The sequence below is a fragment of the Cornus florida genome, unplaced genomic scaffold (genome assembly GCF_030987335.1).
Source record: "Cornus florida cultivar Cherokee Brave unplaced genomic scaffold, ASM3098733v1 CherokeeBrave_3.0.0_Hap2_Chr07, whole genome shotgun sequence".
Taxonomy (NCBI): Eukaryota; Viridiplantae; Streptophyta; class Magnoliopsida; order Cornales; family Cornaceae; genus Cornus; species Cornus florida.
Window position 1 is genome coordinate 30,731,930 of NW_026775577.1, and position 21,935 is coordinate 30,753,864.

At 36.1% G+C, this 21,935-nt stretch overlaps 2 protein-coding genes across 3 annotated transcripts in view; one reads left to right on the plus strand and one right to left on the minus strand.

The window, feature by feature from the left end:
- LOC132266943 (WD40 repeat-containing protein HOS15) overlaps positions 1-15,673 on the plus strand; it is a 29,536-nt gene extending 13,863 nt beyond the window's left edge. For both annotated transcript variants that reach the window (XM_059767962.1, XM_059767963.1), the window contains 9 exons: positions 6,043-6,193; positions 7,624-7,687; positions 11,016-11,174; positions 11,323-11,444; positions 11,798-11,872; positions 12,147-12,200; positions 12,315-12,388; positions 12,680-12,754; positions 14,988-15,673. In XM_059767962.1, coding sequence (XP_059623945.1) covers positions 6,043-6,193; positions 7,624-7,687; positions 11,016-11,174; positions 11,323-11,444; positions 11,798-11,872; positions 12,147-12,200; positions 12,315-12,388; positions 12,680-12,754; positions 14,988-15,207 — 994 coding nt within the window. In that variant the 3' untranslated portion in view covers positions 15,208-15,673. The remainder of the gene's footprint in view (positions 1-6,042; positions 6,194-7,623; positions 7,688-11,015; positions 11,175-11,322; positions 11,445-11,797; positions 11,873-12,146; positions 12,201-12,314; positions 12,389-12,679; positions 12,755-14,987) is intronic.
- Positions 15,674-19,235: 3,562 nt separating this feature from the next.
- LOC132266944 (pentatricopeptide repeat-containing protein ELI1, chloroplastic) lies at positions 19,236-21,644 on the minus strand. The gene has a single exon (XM_059767964.1). It carries the CDS (start codon positions 21,285-21,287, stop codon positions 19,362-19,364), a length of 1,926 nt encoding a protein of 641 aa, XP_059623947.1. The 5' UTR covers positions 21,288-21,644; the 3' UTR covers positions 19,236-19,361.
- Between the last annotated feature and the right edge of the window lie 291 nt (positions 21,645-21,935).

The following is a 21,935-nucleotide window of genomic DNA, read 5'->3' on the forward strand; positions in this document are numbered from 1 at the left end:
AATGGCATATCCAAAGGGGTGGAGAATATGGGTTATGGATCAGCAAATGTGGAGCTTGGGAAAGGATGCTGCTAGAACTCCTGATGATACAGCGGTATCTACAGAATTTGATGAAAGGGAATCCTTGATGGAAAGCACTACAGGTGTAACCATTGACTAATTTGTGTTGGCCCGAGATCATGAGGATCGTCTATTAGGATGATTCCAGGGCATTGTTTGTTGTTAGCTATGGTTATGCTATCGGGAGAGTTCTTAAAAAGTGTTAATAGAAGTAAGGAAGAAGCCAAAGAGCGAAAAGAAGTTGTTTTGGGTTTTGGCTTACTCAAACCGAGAGCCAAGAGCTATATCTATATACAAGAATAGGGTACCAAAAAAAGAAACCAAATCAAAGAAAAACAGCTTATATGCCAAAATCTACGTGATCCCATGATAATAGGGATCTTACATAAAACACCTAATAAAAGGCTGACAACAACTAATAAAAATAATAATAATACAGATATTTCAACACTCCCCCTCAAGTTAGATTGAAGATATCAATCAAGCCCAACTTGGTAATCGAGGAATGAAGCAAAGATGAACCAACGGATTTGGTGAACACATCTGCCGATTGATTAGAGGACCGAACAAGGCACGACTTGATAATTCCCGAACGAACCTTCTCTCTGATAAAATGAATGTCCACTTCTACATGTTTAGTCCTCTCATGAAGAACAGAATCTGAAGCAAGCATGATGGCTGGCTTATTATCACAAAACAAGTCTAAGGACTGTTTTTCACTTAGAACTAGCTCCTCCAAGAAAGATCGAAGCCAGAGAATCTCATAAGTACCCTAGGCCATGGCACGATACTCGGCCTCTGTTGAAGATCTCGAAATTGTAGGTTGCTTCTTACTTTTCCAGGATATAAGATGATCTCCATAGAAAGTACAGAAGCCAGATGTGGAACGCCAGTCAGTCTTGGAAGCCCAACATGCCTGCTAGAAGAATAGAATAATCCAAGTCCATGACAAGACTTAAGATATCGAAGAATATGATATACCGCATCCATATGAGCTGTATGAGGAGCATGCATAAATTGACTCACAACACTAACCGCAAAAGCCAAACCAGGACGGGTGTTGGTAAGATAAATTAATCTTCCTACCAAGCACTGATGCTGTAAGGGATCAGAAAGGAGATCTCCAGACTCAGCCGAGATCTTCATATTGGGATCCATAGGAGTGGAAGCAGGTTTACACCCATGCATACCCGTGTCTCGAAGAAGATCCAAGACATAGTTCCTTTGCGATAAAGAGATACCCTGCTTAGATTTAGCAACCTCAATTTTTAAGAAATATCTGAGCTGCCCAAGGTCTTTCACATAAAAAGCTTTAGCCAATTGAAGCTTTAGTTGAGCAATACCAGGGATGTCATTGCCAGTAATGATGATATCATCAACATAGACAAGAAAAATGATACATCGACCAGTGGAGGATCCCTAAAGTAGCATAGGCCATCGTGCTCGTATCCCTTGCCAAAAATCCTCTTCGAACATAGGTCCTGTAAAACACAGTTATGAGGAAAGAAAATCATTGCACAGTTTAGTGATTTGGCAAGTTTGCTAACAGATAGAAGATTAAATGCAAATTTAGGAACACGAAGAACATATGTCAAAATAATATTAGGAGATAGATGAACATATCATTTACTACGAATGACAGAGGTAACGGGAGTAAAAAATAATGACAACTCACTAGTCATGTGATCATTGGCTCCGGAATCTAGAACCCAAGTAGGTTTTCCCGCTTTAACATGAAAAACAGGAGTGCCTGTAGCTATAGTAGCCGTGGGAATAGAAGAGTCAGCCTTGGTAGATAAATCTCCGAACTGCTCTTGAAGCTGACCAATCTGGGATTGTAACTGATTGAAGTCTTGAAAAGATGGTCTGGGAGGAGTTAAAGTAGGAGGGACAACAATCTATGGAGTAGTGTTCCCTGCGGCAGTGCAGCCACGGCCAGGAGAACGATTGAGAGAGAATTTCTTCTTTAGGTCGGGATGAAGCTTCAAGCAACGATCCTTTACATGACCCGTGGCTCCACAATGTTGACAAATTACCTTTCCCTCTGAAAGTCTAGAATTAGCAGTAAGAGCCATCTGATCAACTGGAGTCTTTGGTAATGCTATTGGCGGAGAGATCTGACGTCTGTGCTCCTCATGGTCAACAGTAGCGAAGGCATCATATAAATCAGGCATAAGCAAGGTGTTTATGATTTGAGTTCTAAGAGTATCATACTTAGATCGTAAACCTATCAAAAACTGGTAGGTATGCTGGCGGTCCAGCTCTTGACCAAAAGAGTTGCAGCTTCTTCAGAGAAATCGGAGAGAGGTTCATATTGTGCTAATTTTTCCTACCTAGACTGGAGGCATAGTTATTAAAGGCCCAAGGCGCTAGAGGTCCTTTGGAGCCTAGGCGCGAGGCGCACGGCGAGGCGCGCGCCTAAGTGAAGTGAGGCGCACAATTGAAAATTTAAGCCACCATAATAACATTCATATCTCATAAGTCATATCAATATTTTAAAAATTAATATCAAATATAAAAAAAGTAAATCCATCAACTATACAAGCATCCAATAACCATAAAAGAGAGCACAAATTTGTTTTCTTGAAAGGCAAAACAAAATGTGATTTTTGAATGGCAAAACAAAGCACAAAAAGAAATAAATATGTTAACAAAAAAAAAAAAAAAATTGTTAACAAGAAAAAAAGAAGAAAAAACAGAGCAAAAAAAAGAAGACAGAGAGATGAGAGAACTAGACGAAGAGAGAGATGTAAACAAAGATAAGAAGAGAGGAGAGATCTAGAGGAGAAGAGAGAGAAAAAGAAAAGAAAAGAAAGAACTGACGTGGTTTCGTTGTTCATTTCTGCAACTAGGGCTTCGTCTTCGTCTTACAATCTCATTCTATCGTTGTTCGTTTAACACTTTGACTCTTGGGCTTTCTTATTTTTTTATTCTTTTGAACAAATGTTCAAAGTTCCTTATATCGTATGATTGAGCTTTCTTTTTTTGTTTATTAAGTTGCCAAAAGTACCTTTTTTGGCTTAAGAAATAGAATAATCGTATTTTTTTAAACAAATATCAGTGAGGCACGTCTAGGTGCACCTCACAAACAGGACGAGGCGCAACCGAGGCGCTCGCCTAGTAAACATCAGTGAGCCTGGAATGACAACAGGCGCTAAACCTGAGTCTCGAGCCTAGGCGCGCCTTTAACAACATTGACTAGAGGTACCCAAAATACTCTGATACTGACAGCTTGAGTGTCTCTTGAGATGCATGAGCAATCTCCTCATAGAGTTCAAACACACGAGTGTCATTGCGGGAATGAGCATACATCTTGTTAAGGGCTTGCCACAGACGAAAAATGGAAGTGTGAAACATGAACATATCATAGATACGCTTCTCCATTGAGTTGAAGATCCAACCCAGAATGGTGCACCTGTCCATGTCCCATGTAATATATTTAGTATCCATCTTTTCCGGTTCCTTGATTAGACCCAAAAGCTTACCGGTTTTCCCTTTCCCTCTAATATAGAGTTGAAGAGAATGGGACCAAGATACGAAGTTGCGCCCATTCAAGAGCACACTAGTAACCCGCTGTGCCGGAGTATGATGTGCGGAAGATAAAGTATGCTGGACCAAGTATAAAGTGTCCTTTTGGCTACTAGAATCAATCATTGTACCAAAATAAGGCCGGTCCACACGTCAAAGCAGGAGGAAAGATAAAAAAAACAAGGCTGAAAAAATTGGTGCTTTCCTCCTAATATGCTGTTGAACAAACATCGGCAGTCCACAAAGAAAAGAAAAATACCAGAAGGACCCTTAGGTCATAAAAAAACTAAGGGAATTCTCCTAAAAAAAGAGTCAAAAAAGAGGGTTACCCGATGGGTTTGGCGCAAGGGCTGGGAAGAGATGGAGGTGTGCCGGAGGTGAGGGAAAATGGAGAGAGGGAGAAAGGAGGTGGCGGCGTTGGGGAGGTGAAGGTTTTTGTTCTATGCTCTGATACCAAAAAGAAATTGTTTTGGGTTTTGGCGTACTCAAATAGAAAGCAAAGAGCCATATTTATATACAAGAATATGGTACAAAGAAAGGAACCCAAATAAAAGAAAAATAGGAAATATGCCAAAAAATCTACGTGATCCCATGATTATGGGGATCTTATCTACGTGATCCCATGATAATAGGGATTTTACATAAAACACCTAATAAAAGACTGAAAACAACTAATAAAAAAAAAAATAATAATAATAATACAGATATTTCAACAAAGTGCAAAGGTGTTAGAACAGGTTTTGTCTAAAATAGGTGTGAGAACTTTTGTGGTGTTCTGGGCCGCGTCCCTCTTTGGGCAGCATCAATGAATACCTCAAAAAAAAAAAAAAAAAAAAAAAAAAAACCTTTTTTGTCTTGAATTGTTTAGGGTCTAAATGATCTGGATAGAAGATCCACTGGGATGGGTTCCATTTGAACGTAGTTTCTGAGTATTATCCTAATTATTGAGTTCTGTAATTTGATGGATCTTCCTTCAAGAGGGTATAGGTACACATGGGTGAAAAATTGAGTCTTGACAAATTAGTGGTCTCTGCAGATTGAGAATGGAGATTCTTATATTTACCTTAGCCTTAGTAGCCGAAGATCTGAAGGTCTCAAAGCATATGCCATTGTTGTTGGATTGTGGAGGGCCCAAGGAGGATGGGGTCTTTCAGATTTCAGAATGTTGACATTAGGAAGAATGGTTTGGAGTGTGTTTTAAGGGTTGATAAGAGGTTGTAGGTTTTTCAGGATCTTCGAGTTATTCTTTGCTCACAAGGGGAAATGTTTAAGCAAGACTCGAGAATATGAACAACAAAAATTTCTAAATTATTGGTTAAAGAATATTAATATGATGAATGATCTTAACGGTTTGGATAGAAAAGAGATTTCTGAAGCTCTAAATAGGGTTGAAAGCATTAGGAGGGAGGAAAGCAAGCTGGGAGGATTGTTAATATGGGAGATGTGATGTTGTGGCCCGAATTTGGTGTCGGGTCGTGTCACGACCCACTTACGACCCGACGACGAGGAAAACTTTTGACCTGTTTTTTGCTTATGGACTGTGGACCCTAATTAGTCACTCATAGCCCGATATATAAGGGCGCTTAGGGTTTGGAGTTGTGTAAGAGAGAAATTCTGAAATTCGTATAGAAACAGAGTGGGGTTGAAACTTATAATCTCCGGTTTTACACATAGTGAAAACTTTCACCAGATCCCAACCGTGGACGTAGGTTGTTGCCGAACCCTGTTTAAATCCCTGTGTTCTTTGCTTGGTGTGTTTACTTTTCTGTCGTGATTCTTGGTTTTATCTTGGGTTCGTTGCGTTTGTCATAATGGAAAAGATTAGTTGGATGGAAAAGGGTTGGAAAAGTCTAGGAAGCTATGGTTTGAGGAAGGGACTCATCCAAGACCAAGTCCGATATTCACCGAGACATTAGTGAAAATTGGAATTGCATGAGTCTCGGCCAAGTCCCTAAGGAATTGGCAGTGTCTATTCTGTGTCCCTATGGACTCGTCCGTGTCAGCACATCTGATGGCCTGCGGGGCCTAGAAGATTTCACTACCGTGATAACTGATTCCTTTACATTACGCCCAATACAGCCCCACATCCATTACGCCATGTGCATATATTGATTTTTATATTTTGTCTAAGCATTTTTATGTTTAATAGTAGTTTATGTACGCATAATTTTAATGATTTCTATGTTCTTATATTTGTTCCATTTTTTGAATATTAATGTAGAAAAATGGTGATGACTTTAGCCTGGCAAATCAATTTTTTTCGTTGGCTAGGCGAAGTATGAATTATCACATTATGCATGTTTCTTTGATGCCATATGCAAGTATATATGATGTCATTATCCTGTAATTTAAGAGCTGTTTGCTATGGCATGTTTATATCATACTGCCGGCTAGCCTGTAGAGGTCTCTTTTTAGTCCTTGAACCTGAAATTTGTTCATGTTGCTCATATCTAGATCTGGAGATTCAACAGCTCGGATTTGGACGATTCCGGATGGCACCAGTAGATCTAGTTTGCAAAATGGTCCTTTAAATGTGGCGGTGCTGAAACATGTTAAGGGTAAAACAAACGAGAAAAGCAAAGATGTCACAACACTTGATTGGAATGTGAGTGCTGTTACTATATTCTGGCTTGCATTCATGCCATTTCTTGATCTCTCTTCATGTTATTCTCCTACTGAACCTGGTGTCAAATTTCTCGATTCTGTCGAATTTGATGTTTAGTAGTTTGTATTTGTGGGTATATATTGAAAAAGTGAAACCCTATTAGTTCGTCCCTCTCCTCTTGTGCTGCCAAAGCAGCTGTAGGAAATATAACTGGTTAAGTAAGACGAAAAGGACTTTCTAAACTACAGAACAACAAATCTTGCGGTTCCCGCGGGCCTTGTGTTTTTGTGGTATTCATCGTGCTTCCTGACAGACTTCCAACTTTAAGGTTGAAACTTTTAGCCATCGAGTGTTCGGTTGGAATCTAATGGGGGTAAGTTTAAGTGTCTACTTTACATGGACTCAGCAATGTGCTTTGGTTTTAGGTTTGTATCTAAGTTTCAAATTGGCTGCACATACCCAAATACAAGGACATGGGGACATGCTAAATATTCATATTATTTAATATTCTTCTAGAGTAAAATAATGTTTTTCTCTCACATAGAGTGTTCTTTACTACTTTTGAAGTAATAATGTAAACAAAGGAGCATAATAAGATATTTTAATATACAATCATTTAATATATTTCAACTATTGGATTTGCTTATTAGGTGCATTTCCAACCAGAAATATGAGACACGTATCCTATACCCATATCTTTGTGTCATGTGTCTGACATGGTAGTTCACTCATTTTCAAACCAGAACTGGGTTGGTTTGGATTGATTTGTTTTTTTGTAAAAAGATTATTATTAATTAAAAAACAATTATAACATATTATACAATTATATTATATGTAATATCTTACATGGATATTCATATGGGATTAAGGCAAGGATGATGATGATGATGATATATGTAATATGACTTTATTTATTATTTATACAAACCCCTGTAATTAAGCCTAATGGGATAATAACAAATGCTGCAAATTTAAATTCAGTAGGGCTCAATTCCAAGGCCATCTGGAGCCCATTAAAAGTGAGGGGATAGAGGGGTGGGCCGAACTCCTTTGTTGGTCATTGTAATTGCTAAATCAGAACAGATTTATGTTTCCTTCAGAAATCAACCAAATATACCAAGTTTGCCATATGGGGGTTGTTCCAAACCTAATTGGACTTCTGCTGGAGTTATAATGGGGATGACAATTTTGTGGGTCTGGTGAATGTGAATGGGGAATGGTGGTGCTGGATTGTTGTTATTAGTAAAGGAAGGTTGGTGGTGGCGGCAGCAGAGTTAGTGGTTATGATCTGGTACAGTGATATTGGCGTATGTTTGGTGGCGCTGATGATGATAAGATGACGATGAAGTTGATGGTTCCTAACTTCCTCTGATTTCTGTTTGATATTTTTCTTTTCAGAATCGTTAATTATTGTTGCCTGCTATGTGCAGGGGGAAGGAACTCTACTTGCAACAGGTTCTTATGATGGGCAAGCTAGAATTTGGAGCACTAATGGTAAGCTGTTATAGACTTCTAGCAACCCTTGGTCAACGTTTTTTATTTGTAACTGCTATAACATTAAGTACAGGGTTTAATATTATCTACAGAGCTGTGCAACGTGTTTATCTTGTTTCTTGTATCCTTTGTGATGTCTAAAGTGCTGAAATGTATTAAGTTAGAGAACCAATATGCATATCTGTAGTTTGTATCAAGTGCTTGTGATATTCCTTAATGTAAATTATCAAAAACTTATTTTACCTTTGCTTGCTTCTCATTTTCATATATTCGCATTGAAAGAGTTGTTGAATAGTTTTTCATTTTTGATTTATGTTCGAGCTCTCTATGCCACGTACTGCGATACTGTTATCCACTTTTATCCTCCTGCGAGCTTTCTTGTGACTTTGTTTGATAACTAAACTCTCTGAATAAATTAGTGCATTTGATATCTTAATTATGATATCATTTAAAAAAAGTAAGCTCCAATTAAAACGAGTGAAAATTTAAGTGAAAAAGACGTCACTTATCACTGAATAGTGAACACTTAAAAGTTTTAAAAGAGGTTTTCAAGTTACAATTACAACTTACAAATTCAGTACTTAAAATTCAGCTCTTACATTGTTCAGTATTTAATTTTCAGGTTTTATCAAACAGCACCCAATTTTCTTAATAGGTGGATGTCTATTTAATTCATATTCCAGAACTTGGCTGACTTTTAATGCAGTTGCTAACTTAAATAGTTAAAAGGTATGAAAGGGATAAATGGGGCAGAAGCCAGAAGGTAATATTTTCATATGATAAGCCAACTGAGAGTCATGATCATCATGGTTTAACTAGGTCTGACTTGAATTTAACTGAGGGAGCAGCACTCGTTTCCAAATGATTGTCATAAGAGCCTTGATTAAGAGGCCGAAAGCCGAACCCCCCTTCAACTTTCGTGCTCCAAACAATTTTCCTTGTTGGCAACAATGAACAATGAACTGATCGATCAATCTGAAGTTAATTTTTCCAAAATTTTAATGATCATTTGGGTTTGAAACGTCTCAGTAAATTATTAGAGGCTAGTTGTATTCAGTTAATATTGCTTATATATGACAATTAAATGGAATTGGCAGCCTTGTTCTTTCACTATATGTGCACAACAGATAAGGGTTAGCTTGTGACCGTGGCTTTAATTATCAGTCAGGTAAAAGTATTTTACGTAATGGCTTGGAATTACTGATATATACATGGGTATGACTTGATTCGGATATGGCGATACATAAAATCTCAAAAAAATAGTACATGGATATGGCAGGGATATGTCAAAAAATAATTAATATAATATATTATATATATTTGTAAATAAGATTTGCTCATTTTATCCACATTATCATGAATGAAATAACTAATTTGGAGCTTAGAGCCAGATATTTATTGTTTTTTAAATTTCATATTATTTTTACCTCATAATATATTTTAAAATTTCATTGGAATCACATTGTTCTAAAAATAATAATTACAATACTACCTCACTGTGCCCTGAAAGTGTCCCAATTGTGTTTCTTCCGTGCCCCTATGTGTCCATGCCGTGTCCAACCAGAAAGAAATATATTCAAACGTTAGGACATTTCTAGTCGTGTTGGACACGTGTCCGGATTGTGTCCCACGAATGTCCGCGTGCCCGATACTACTATGGCACCCCTAGGAGAAGTGTTTGTGCTTCCTAACTTAATGATTTCATCAGGTGTCAAACTCGTTGTGGATCAATGTAGTTGTCTTGATGTTTAAATTTATAGGTGTGACAATGGCCATGATTTTTCTGTCAATTTTGGATTTCCTGTAATTTTTCTTTTAAGCTTTCAGATTAGGGTGTTTGGAAACATTGTATTACCGTGGACTTACCCTCTGAAGCAACAAATTTATAAGATCTTAATCAAGACTAATAGGTAGTCCCTTTTGTGGCAAGTTTCAAACTTCTTTATATATATATATGAGTGTGTGTTTTTGTGCGTGCGCGTGTTTTTTTTTGGATTGATTTAGGTTAGATTTATCTACTCTAACCCATATTTATTTTCTGAAATTACAATTAAAAAATTTGCTGCTATTTCCAGCTTACCAATCTAGCTATTTCCAGATTACCAATCCAAATCTTTATGGACCTTCCCCATTTGATTTTGTACTTGTGTAACAGGAGTACATGACACATGATGATGTTTGAAAATTCTGTGACTTTGATAAGTTCTATAATGTGTAAGAGTCTGTATGCTCTAAGAATTAATAAATATTTTTTTCTGATGGCTTATAATCATTATAAAATTCAGAATCCTTTTAAAATCATGTAAAGTTATGAAAAAATTATTAAAATCATCACACCTGACTCTATGGGATTTTGGGGTTAAAACAAGCGTAAACTACATTTTGCTGGACTTGTGGCACAAAAGTTGTGGCTTTGGTATTCGTGTCTGTCATGTATCATCCATTACGCTATGTGTTTGTTCCACTGCAATTGTGTCACTGCAACCATCACCGTTGCAGCGGCTGTTACCGCAACTTTAAAACCTCGTGGTGATGATAGGTTCTGAATTGAGGTCAGACGGATAGGAAGAGGACAGATTTGCAAAGTTGGGCTTTTTATTTTTTGGTGCTCCAGAGATGCCAAAACTCGAAGTATATCTTTATATGTATGTATGAATCTAAGTATATATTTAAACTGCATCAAGATCAGCCCTGGTTCCTCCCTCGTCCTTAGAGATATCTTCATTATGCGCTGAATATTCAATACATTAATTCAATTTTTATTGTTGCTCAGATCTCCTCCTTCCTTTGTACCCTGTAGCTGTAGAGTTTGTTTCTCATATGAATGCTTAAAAATGTTGGTCCATGATATCCACATGCCCACTGAATTCGGCAACCAATCATCTAGCACATTCAGATGTGCGCTCCTAGTCAGTTTTTGGACTTCTGTAGGGAGTTCTTTTGGTATTATCATGAGTTAGAATCCTACTTCTGTGCCAATCTTCCTTGTAAAGTAATTGAAATTCTGTCATTCAGTTTGGATTACAATGATTATCCCCTTGTAGGAGCTGAAATTGCCTTTGGATGCTGATTCTTGTGTACACAAAGCAAGCCTTTTAACAACTATGTGTGTGTGTGAGAGAGAGGGGGAGAGATTTTTAGTTCTTATTTCATTTTCCTTGAGAAGTGATTTGGCAAACAAATCCAAGGCCAACCAGGCACGGCCAGTCCATATTTATGATTTATCTAAAATAGTGTATGTATATATATATTTAACCTTGTTCTTATCTTGTTTTTACTGCATTTTAAAATTTCCTCAGTTTATTTTATGTGGGTTATTTTTGTCCAGGCGAACTAAAGACTACTTTAAGCAGACATAAAGGACCCATATTTTCTCTGAAGTGGAACAAGAAGGGCGATTATCTTCTTACTGGGAGCTGTGATAAAACTGCCATTGTGTGGGATGTGAAAACAGAGGAATGTAAACAACAATTTGAATTTCATTCAGGTGCTACATAGTTGATTGGATATTAGGAATTAGTGCTGATTGTTTCTCTGATTAAATATATATATATATATATATATATATATATATATTTATATATATATATATATATGTTTGCCAGGATTAAACTCCTTAGACCTCTTATTAATAGGTCCAACACTTGACGTTGATTGGCGAAACAATGTTTCATTTGCAACAAGCTCCACAGACACTATGATTTATGTTGGCAAGATTGGAGAGTCTCGGCCAATCAAAACCTTTTCTGGGCATGAGGTTCGTTCTTGCTATTAACTGGTCATTACTCTCATCATGCTACCTCAAATTACTGATTTCTTTTCTGCTTCAGTTGGTCTAATTCAAATTTAATAACATGCAATTTTAGTACTTGAAGTTGACTGCATTGATCTGTCTTCACTCTTCTCCTGTCTGCTCTATGTAAAGCCATATCCTCAATTAAGCTGAGGGTTACTTTGACCAAGCAGCATTAAGTAGTAACAAGAATGTGAAATATTGTGTGATATTTTGGGAGCATTAAATCTTACATGAAAAAAAAATGCACCAAGACTTTGAAATTTATACCATAGTACTAAAATTATAGCTCATTTTTTGGACTCCTGTTATTTCAGAGTGAAGTTAATTGTGTCAAATGGGATCCGACAGGTTCATTGTTGGCATCTTGCTCTGATGACTTCACTGCGAAGGTAACTAATGTTTCCTTTTACTTTATAGACTTACAATTTGCCTTGGAAGTGTTGCCAGTACCTGCTCCATGCATGATATATTCATTTTTTGCTGATATCCTGTTTAGTTTCCTGATTTCTATACTTTAAGAGGGATATGCCATTTTATGTCATGTATGTTTGCTTCTCAAGCGAACCAGATATATGTTTTTCAATTTTTTTTTTTTTTCTCCTTCTTAGTAATGATTAATTCACATTGTATTGTTTTTGCTACTGATATGAAATTTTGATGCAGATATGGAGTATGAAGCAGGACAAGTACGTTCATGATTTAAGAGACCATGCTAGGGTAGTACTTAGTTATTTCTCTTTTCCTTTTCCTTTTCCGTAATCCATATATCTTCATTTTTATTCATTAATCTATTTTGTTGGATGCTTATTACAAACCTTAAATATCTTGCAGGAGATATATACCATCAGATGGAGTCCTACTGGTCCAGGCTCAAACAATCCTAATCAGCAATTAGTCTTGGCAAGGTGTGCTACTTCTTAAAACCAGAAAAAGTCGATAAAATTATTAAATTAAACTGTCAATTTCAGTTCTTCAACTTCTCTCTCTCTCTGAACCTACTGGACTTTTGATACTTGTACATTTATCTAGGTGATGAATAATTCGTTTGCCTTAATATTTGTGGTCGTTGGTGTAACAAGATGCTTTTGTAAATTTAGTGTAGACAGAGGACTTCCATTACACACGAGATATTACATTCTATTTGCCTTTCAGTTCAATACTCTCACAAACATTCAATGGTTTTGGCTTTTACACAGTGCATCATTTGACTCAACGGTGAAGCTTTGGGATGTTGAACTAGGGAGACTTCTCTGCAGTTTGAATGGCCACAGGTACTAAACTTATATGGTTTTGATCATGCTTCATCATAGAAAAGTAACTGTAACCGTGAGGTTCCAAGAATGATCTGTGATTAATAAATGGGCATTTTCAATTTCATTTGTGGTTGGGAACTGAGCCATTGTTGTGGTTTTAGCTGGATCATCTCTTAAGATAATATTTTTTGCCCTTGGTCAATAAGGTGAACTTATATGCCTTTATCATAAAAGAGCGCATGTAAAAGTGAGGTTCCAATATTGATCTGTAGCATTTTTAGTTACATTCATAGTGGAGGACAAAGTCATTCTGTGGTTTTATAACTAACTTTCTGCTCCAAAACTTGATCATTAGGTGATGATTTTTACCTTCCTTTCTTGAATATGTTTTTAACATCTATTAAAATACTTTTTCACCCCTTGGTTTATTGGCAAACAGAAGCAACTCTTAGATGGTTGGGTGAATTATGCTCTAACTTGACAATTAAACCCCTCACCTATTGGAAATCTGCAATTCCAGGTGATGAAAAAAAAAAAAAAAAAAAAAAAGAAATTTTGTAAAATACCCAAGTCCACTAAGTATACTAAGTTGTCTTATTCTCTTCTTCATGATTTCTAAAACCCTAAAGTATTTGTACACACACAAACAAGTATATACTCTGTTCCTTGTTATGACAGCCATGCAATAGCAGCTCAACCTCATTATACCAAAAAATCATGCCCAAGAGTTTGAACAGGTGGTGCAAGACACCATTACTAACAAGTAGAGTGTCTCCCGCCAAAAACAACTTGCTCACCTAAAAAGTAAATTTTTTTCCATGTATTTTAGTTATTTTGATGGAACTCAGATGATTATTTTCCTTGTCTTTGATAGTACATTGGTGTGTGAATTACCATATGAGAAGTATAATTCACTTTATAACTTAACGACTTAACGTGGTAAGATTATGATGCAAGGGTCCACTACTTGGTGTAATGATAAAAGCTTGGAGAATAGTAATTCTATGTAAATAATATCGAAGATTAAGTCGGTTTAAATTTGTGTCCTCCAATACACCTTGCACTGCTGGGAACTACACTAGGTAGTGGTGGCAAACTGAAGAACAGATCTTATCCGCGGCAACCAATTCCATCTTCTGGTCGGTGAGACTGAGTCTTTCGATTCGAGCTTTAGGTTCAACGCCTACCCGCGATCGATGCTTATACTACAGTATCAATACCTCTTTTCTTTCTTCAAATTCTTCAAAAGGGCCTTCAGGAGGATGTTCAGAAAGTGCCCTCTTCAATGACCTAGAGAAAGTGTTCCGTGAGTGAGTCAGCTTTCAACTTTCCAGTGGTTAAGCGTGCCCATAAATCCTAGAATGAAAAAGAAGCAGCTCCAACAAATCCTTACTTCAGTAGGTAGTAATCTTCAAGTTGATATTGTTTGGCTAATCATGTTGGTTTCTCACGAAGAGCTGACTGAGACACATTATATGACAATGTTTTTTTGGTCTATAATACACACTTTTCAATACAGAGGCTAGTGAATCTTTTGAAGCAGACCTATCTTTCTACAGTGAATCTTTAGAGAATATCTATTTTTTTATTTTTTATTTTATTTGGCATTGGGATTTTCTCATATTTTTATGATTATAAGATTCAAAATCTGATTTAATCATAAAATAAATATAAATAAAATATAATGAAAAATGTCCCAGATTCTTTAACAATGATTACCAGATGATTAAATTGCGTAGGAGGTATAAGCTGTCCCTTTGTTTTTGCTGTAATTTTTGTTTTTATTTTGCACCTGAGAAGCTTTTTTCCTTCTCTCTTGTTCTGTACTTTTAAGTATCTTAATAATAAATCAACCACATTCAGGAAAAAAATTAAAAATTTGCATAGGAGAGTTGTATATTCTTTATAATGTAATAAGGCTTTTGATTTCTGGCATTTTAGGACATTCTTGTCTTGACTGAATTCTGTTTAATTGTCCCTATTGATTTGTAGCTTGTTCTGGGGATTTTTGAATCCATTGTCTAGAATCCTATGAGTTGAACTCTAGTGCTTAGGAATGATGAATTCCCTGTCAGAATACGATGGTTCACCCGCTGAGCCTTCTTGCTGTGTGAACTACTTTCACCACTCATGAACTTTAGTTGAGGTTTACCTAAAAGGAACTGCATGTTTCTTTGGTTTTTTGAATGTAAAATTGGTGATTGTCATGCTTGTTTTATTTTTAACAAGTGTGTTGCAATTGTGTTGCCAGGGAACCTGTATACTCTGTTGCTTTTAGCCCAAATGGTGAGTATTTGGCCAGTGGCTCTCTGGATAAATCTATGCATATTTGGTCATTGAAAGAAGGCAAGGTCGTGAGAACATATACGGGCAATGGAGGCATATTTGAAGTCTGCTGGAACAAGGAAGGTGACAAGTTTGCTGCCTGTTTCGCCAACAACACAGTTTGTGTTTTGGATTTTAGAATGTAGGGTTTTCTAAAGTCCCCCCTTTGATGCTGGAACAAGGCGGCCTTTCTGCGCTTTCCGGAAAGATTAAGCTGATTACTTGGCACATAGAAATCCAGCCATTTGAGAGAAAAGAAGGGGAAGCACTTTGGAAAGGTAGTTTTGTTTTTCAGTTGTAGATGAGGGCATCACTGGCCTTATTCATTTTTAACTTTAGTAACTTGCAGTTGTCATTCAAATGCCTGCCAGGCCACTGTTTCTAGGGGGTTAGATGGATAGCTAGTTGTGTACAGATTTACGTAAGTTGAAACCCTAACTCATCACTTCTTAAAAGTGTTCAGTCTTCATAAATCTCTGTTTTTACATTTTCAATTGGTTCAATTATTTTGAGGCAGATCATTTAATTGATGGAAAATACTGTAAAATTGAACTCATGAACCTTTCAATCAAGTGGATGAATAGCACCTATTGATAACTCTTCAATGCTCCACATGTGCAGATTAACCAAAACCATTTGTTGCATCACTTGTGGAATGTATTTTAGTTCTACCTCATTCTGCTGAATGATATAGAAAGAAGAGAAAAAATTGGTGTTAATTTCGTTACAATTTGAATTTTGAATGGCTAAACAGTGGCAAACAAAATAAACCAGTAGAGACAGTCATCCAATAAGTGCTGCTCTCGGCAACATTAGATTGATCTAATGTTTGTTCACCAGTAACACGAACAATACAAAGTGTGGAATCGGTTCTGATACCTCACAACTATTTTAAACCCCGTGATTCTTGAAATCAGTTTAGACACAACGTGACAGTTTGAACACACTCGGATTGTACTTCCTGATTGAGTACTGAGCAATGGCACTGTGAAGTTCAAGCGATCGCTCCTTTTCACTCTCTGATATAGTGTAATACAGTTTCTGTTGCCAGGGTGTAACCATGAGCCTTGAGCCAGCCATTTATCTTCTCTGGCATCATATAGATTTCTTTGAACTCATGCACCCAATTCTTCACTTCAATCGAGCTACAACCGGGCTCCTTCCAGACTCCATTGTCTTTCATCGTTGTCCTCATTCTTGCCACTCCATCCCAATTCCCGGCTGCAGGATATATATTTGACCAAAGAACCCTTATGTTTTGAAATGTTTCATGTTTTTTCTGAAGGTGATCGAATTTGATCTAGTGTTTTGGGCATGTTTTCATTTAACCATGTTATAGGGTATTGATAGACAAAAAAATTTCTTTGTTAAAATAGTCCCTTGGTAAAAAAAACTTCATCAATTGTAATATTGGTTTGAAATGCTATTCAATTTTTAGGGATGACTAGAAGACTTATACAGTTTTCATTTGAGGCACTATTCTAGACTTCTCAAGTAAGAGGATTTGATATATATCTAGACTGATATTATCAGTTGACTAAATTTGAACTAGAAATCTAGAAGGAAGTAAATGTTTTGAATCTATTTGAACTAGAAATCTAGAAGAAAGTAAATGTTTTGAAATTGTAGATTTTTTTTTAAGCTATAAATACACCCAACAGGTTACTTGTGGAAACCAATTTAGCAACCAACCTAGCAAATATAAACATTCAATTTCCCAAACCTTATATCAGTTTTCATGACATTGAAACAATCTTCCAATTTAGCAACCAACCTAGCAAATATAAACATTCAATTTCCCAAACCTTATATCAGTTTTCATGACATTGAAACAATCTTTAGTGTTGAAAAAATGATCGGGCCAATAGGTCCCTTTTGAAAAGTAATTGAGTTTATGTTAACATTAATAAATTCCACACATATGAGTATTATCAAGAAAAGTAAATATGCATCGCTACTGTAGATAGAACTCCACCTTCTTTATTAGGGCAAAATAGCTCCGCGAAAGCAGCTCGGCAGGAGAAAGCAATTAATCAATAATTCGCAATCAAATCTCCTTTCGCTCTTTACCATAATGCATCCCATATATTTTCTGAGCTTCCATTTGCATCTCGTGCTGCATGCAAAATGGAGAAAGTGTTTGTCCTGGTTATTGTCAGAACATAATATGTGTGTTGTGTCGTTAATATACATATTTAATTATTAATGAAAATATAGGATGGTTCTGGTGAATTGGTTTTCTTTTAAGAAAAATTTGAGTCAGATTGGACGGCCAGAGTCCATTGTGAAACAAAGGTCAGTCACGAAAGCTTCATTTCATAAAGGCAATATGTATCATCTAATAGGGTAACCCATCCCATTCTGCGCGGGTGTTATTCTCATAACATAATATGTGTGTGGGGCATGCAAAATAAGGGTTTGTCCTTGACTTATTTTCAGAATATAATATGTGTTGTCTTTCATCTACATATTTATTAATAAAATACAGGATGGTTCTAGAGGTTGGACAATGATAAGGGTCAATGTAATGTTTATTAATTTTTGTAAGATCTGGAACATTCTATGGGACAAAGTGAAAACGTGAAAATAGCTAAAAACTTATAGGCGTCACTAGAAGGGTTTACTTGGACAATTTTGACACGCACATGTAGTTCTAGATTTGTTGGACAATTATATATATATATATATATATATATAAAATCCTAAAAATAACTGTGAAAATAGGTGATACTATGTACTTTCTTTACAAACTTATGAAAAAATAAATTTATATGTTAACAACCTTATGAAAATCATACTGACAACAAATAATTCAATTTGGAACACTGATTTTTTACATTATATTGTGTAATTCCTAAGTCACAAATTTTATTCTACCAAACATAGTTCAAAAGAAAGAATGGTTCTAGACTGAGTAGCATACCATATTTTCTTGGATCAACAGTCTCCTTTTTTACGATTTAAAAGCATTTTTATTATAAAAATTTGCATTTAGATGTGTTTTGTAACAATTAAAAGCGCTTTTAATTGTTACCAAATTTAGTTTAATAGAGCGTTTGAATGAAACTATAATTTCGAACTTTTAAAACTGCGTATAGGTTGATATTTTAGGTAACTCTTTTTCATTACTCAATTATGTTTCTTTTATTTTTTATAAATACAAATTACACTAATTCCTTAATAAAGTTATTATTATCAAATACGATAACATTCTATTAATAGATATTATTGTAAAATTAGCAATAAAAGTATGAACCGAAAAATGAAACTATAAAAACTAAATTGAGCACATGAGAATGTAAGAGGGGTCACTGCATTACCAGTCATAATCATTTTTATCATTGGCAGAATTAAGAAAATCATCAGCCCGGTTTAGAATTAAGAAAATGATAGACAAATGTAATATCAACATTCAAAAAGGCAGAAACATATAACTTTCATAATCATAATAGTCAAAATTATACGAATTAACCTATTCAAAACTTCGGACTGAAACTAATAAAGCAAACACGGGAAAGAGGATGGAAGAAAAATATATATTTAAGTTTCAATAAGGATCACACATATTTTTTTCATTGAGAATTTCTCGGGCTTACTTTTTTTCTTGGTATGGACTCAATTCAATTAATTTATAAATTAATTTCGAGTTTACTAAAAGAATTTATTAATCTCCAATCAAATAGTAAATAACCACTAAATCAATGTTGTATCTTGACCCATCTATGCATATTTTAGCTATCGGTTAATTAAAACCATCAATCTAACTGCACAATTAAAATATTTATTTTGACTAATTGATTATTTTTCAACTTGATCACAATAAAATATTTCTTTGACAAAAATAATACTTTAGTAAATTAATAAATAAAAACTATTTTGTCTAAAGGCATTCGAATTTATTTTGTGATCAACCATAATCAATACAAAATAAATACAAGTAGCATATGCAAAAATTGAGAATATAACCCTTTAACTATTAATTACATAATTATCTACAGTGCCAGTCCAAATTAAAGTAATTATTAATCAATAAAGACTCTAATTGTTTGAGAGTCAAATGTCATGGCCATGAAATTGTGTAATTGCATACGATGGTTTTCGCAATACATTACTTATGAAAAATATTTTAGTTCTGATTCTGCTAAATGATATAGAAAGTAGACAAAAATGGAGGTAATTAAAAAGGAGAATTTCTTTACAATTTGAAATTTGAATAGCTAAACAATGCCAAACAAAATAAACATTCATCCAATAAGTGCTGCTTCTTTCAGCAACATGAGATCAATAATCTACTGTTTGTTCACCAGTAATCCCCACAAGAACACGAACCATTCACAAAGTGGTGGAATCGGTTCCGATCCCTCACAACTATTTTACGCCCCGTGATTCTTGAAATCAGTTTAGTCACAGCATGACAGTCTGAACACACTCGGAGGTTCTTCACAATCTTGATTGTAGTTCCCGGTTGAGTACTGATAAGTCCGAAAGCAATGGCAAGCTTCTCACTGTGAACTTCGAGGGATCGCCCCTTTTCACTCTCTCTGATATCATGTAATACAGTTTCTGTTGCCGGGGTGTAACCGTGAGCCTTAAGCCATCCATTCATCTCCTCCAGCATCATATAGATTTCTTTACACTTTGGGTGCTTCGAATCTCCAGCAAGGAACTCATGCACCCTATTGTTCACTTCAATCGAGCTACAGCCGGGCTCCTTCCAGACTCCATTGTCTTTCATCATGGTCCTCATTCTTGCCACTCCATCCCAATTCCCGACTGCAGCGTATATATTAGACAGAAGAATATATGTTCCCGAAGTTGCAAGATTTCGACCAACAAGGAACTCCACAATTTCCTCTCCCAAACCAACATTACCATGGAGCCTACAGGCACCGAGTAATGTTCCCCATAAGATGGGATCAGGGTCAATCTTCATCTTCTTAACAAGCTCGTAAGCTTCCTGTAAATGCCCAGCTCGCCCAAGAAGATTTACCATACAACCATGGTGCTCAATCTTCGGTTCAATCTTATATTCATCTTTCATCGAATGGAAAAAGCCCCATCCCTCGGAAATCAACCCTGCATTAGCACAAGCACTCAGAACGCCAATAAAGGTAATATCAGTAGGACGGAGACCCATCCGGCACATACTACTGAACAACTGCAAAGCATCTTGGCTGAATCCGTGCATTGCATACCCAAAAATCATCGAATTCCAAGCAATGACATCCTTGTACTTCATCTTATCAAAAACCAAGCGGGCCTCCTCCAAACCGCCACATTTGCTATACATATCAACCAAAGCAGTACCCAAATGAACATTCAACTGAACCCCATTATTGTCAATGTAAGAGTGAACCCATCTACCTGATTCCAACGCCCCAAGCTGCCCACAAGCAGAGAGAACTGATACTAAAGTAACCTCATTAGGCTTCACTTTAGCTGACAACATTTGCCTAAACAGACCCAAAGCCTCATTTGGCCTACCATGCTGAGCATACCCATCAATAATCACATTCCAACACACAACATCCCTCTCCAACATTTCATCAAACAGTAACCGAGCGTTCCCAACATCGCCATGCTTCGCATAGCAAGTGATCATTGCAGTCAAAGAAACTAAACTCTTCTCAGGCATTGTATCAAACAGTTGCTGTGCACACGCAACATCACCCCCTCTTGCATAGACATCAACTAAAGCAGTCCTAACATAAGTATTGGAATCAAACCCGAATTTCAAGGCTTGTGAATGAAGAGTTTTTCCAGGTTTGAGAGGGCAAGATTTTAGGATTGCAGAGAATGTGAATTCATTGGGTTCAATGCCTTGGGTCAGCATTTGGACATAGTAATGGAAAGCTTGTTCATGGAGGTTGTTCATGGCATGGCTGTGAATAGTGGCGGTGTAGAAGAAAACATTGGGGTTGTGGGTTCGTTCGAAGAGGGCGACGGAGTAATCGAGGCGGCCAAGAGAGGAGTAAGACCGCTGGAGCTTGAAATTCAAGATTGGGTGGTGGTCAAGTCCGCGGCGGATAAGGGAAGCGTGGATTTGGAGGAGCTGGTGAGTGGTTTTGGATTTGTCGATCAGAAATGCGAGCCCGTCTGTTGGTGGAGGATGGCGGTGTTTGGTGGTGGTGGTGGTGGTGGTGGTGGTGGACTGAGAGGGTGGCGAAAGGGATGCATAATTGGTGGTGGATATGGATGGGGTGGTTATAAGGGTGGTTGAGGACATGGTTTAGTTATGGGTTGTTAATGAGTTTTGGCGCCATGAAATATTAGAAATTTAATAAATTGTCTGTGACATTGGATCATGTGATTTTAGGTTCTTTCCAAAGGTTTAGGGTTTAAATTATGAAAAATATTTCTCTAATATGAAAATTAACGTGACTAAACAAAGGAAAATAAGATGTGGGATTCACAAAAATGTATTTTGTTGAGTAATTTAGTTTGAAATTTTTTTACACAAATTATACTATTTTTATTTATTTTATTTTTTTTTTCCCCCTTTTTTTAAGCAAACAAATAATTACTATATGATTTTAACCATGATAAAATCATTTTAACAAGTTTGACAAACAAATATTATAAAATCCATTGGATGATCTTTTTCATTTAAATTTATATGAAGGAGGTTCTTTTAACATTATTTTGATTCAATTTGACTGATGAATTTCCTTCAATTGACTGTTTAATAATCTTTATTGTGAGCTTCATGATTGTTTCTCAAGTAAGATTAACTTGTACAAAAATTATACTTTTGTAATTTTGCACTTTATTTTATTTTATTTATAAAATGACAAATTTTATTCTACTACTCTTTTTTGGAGATAAATTATAGAGTAATGATATTTTGAAGCTTTATTTTATTTTTATTTTTCTT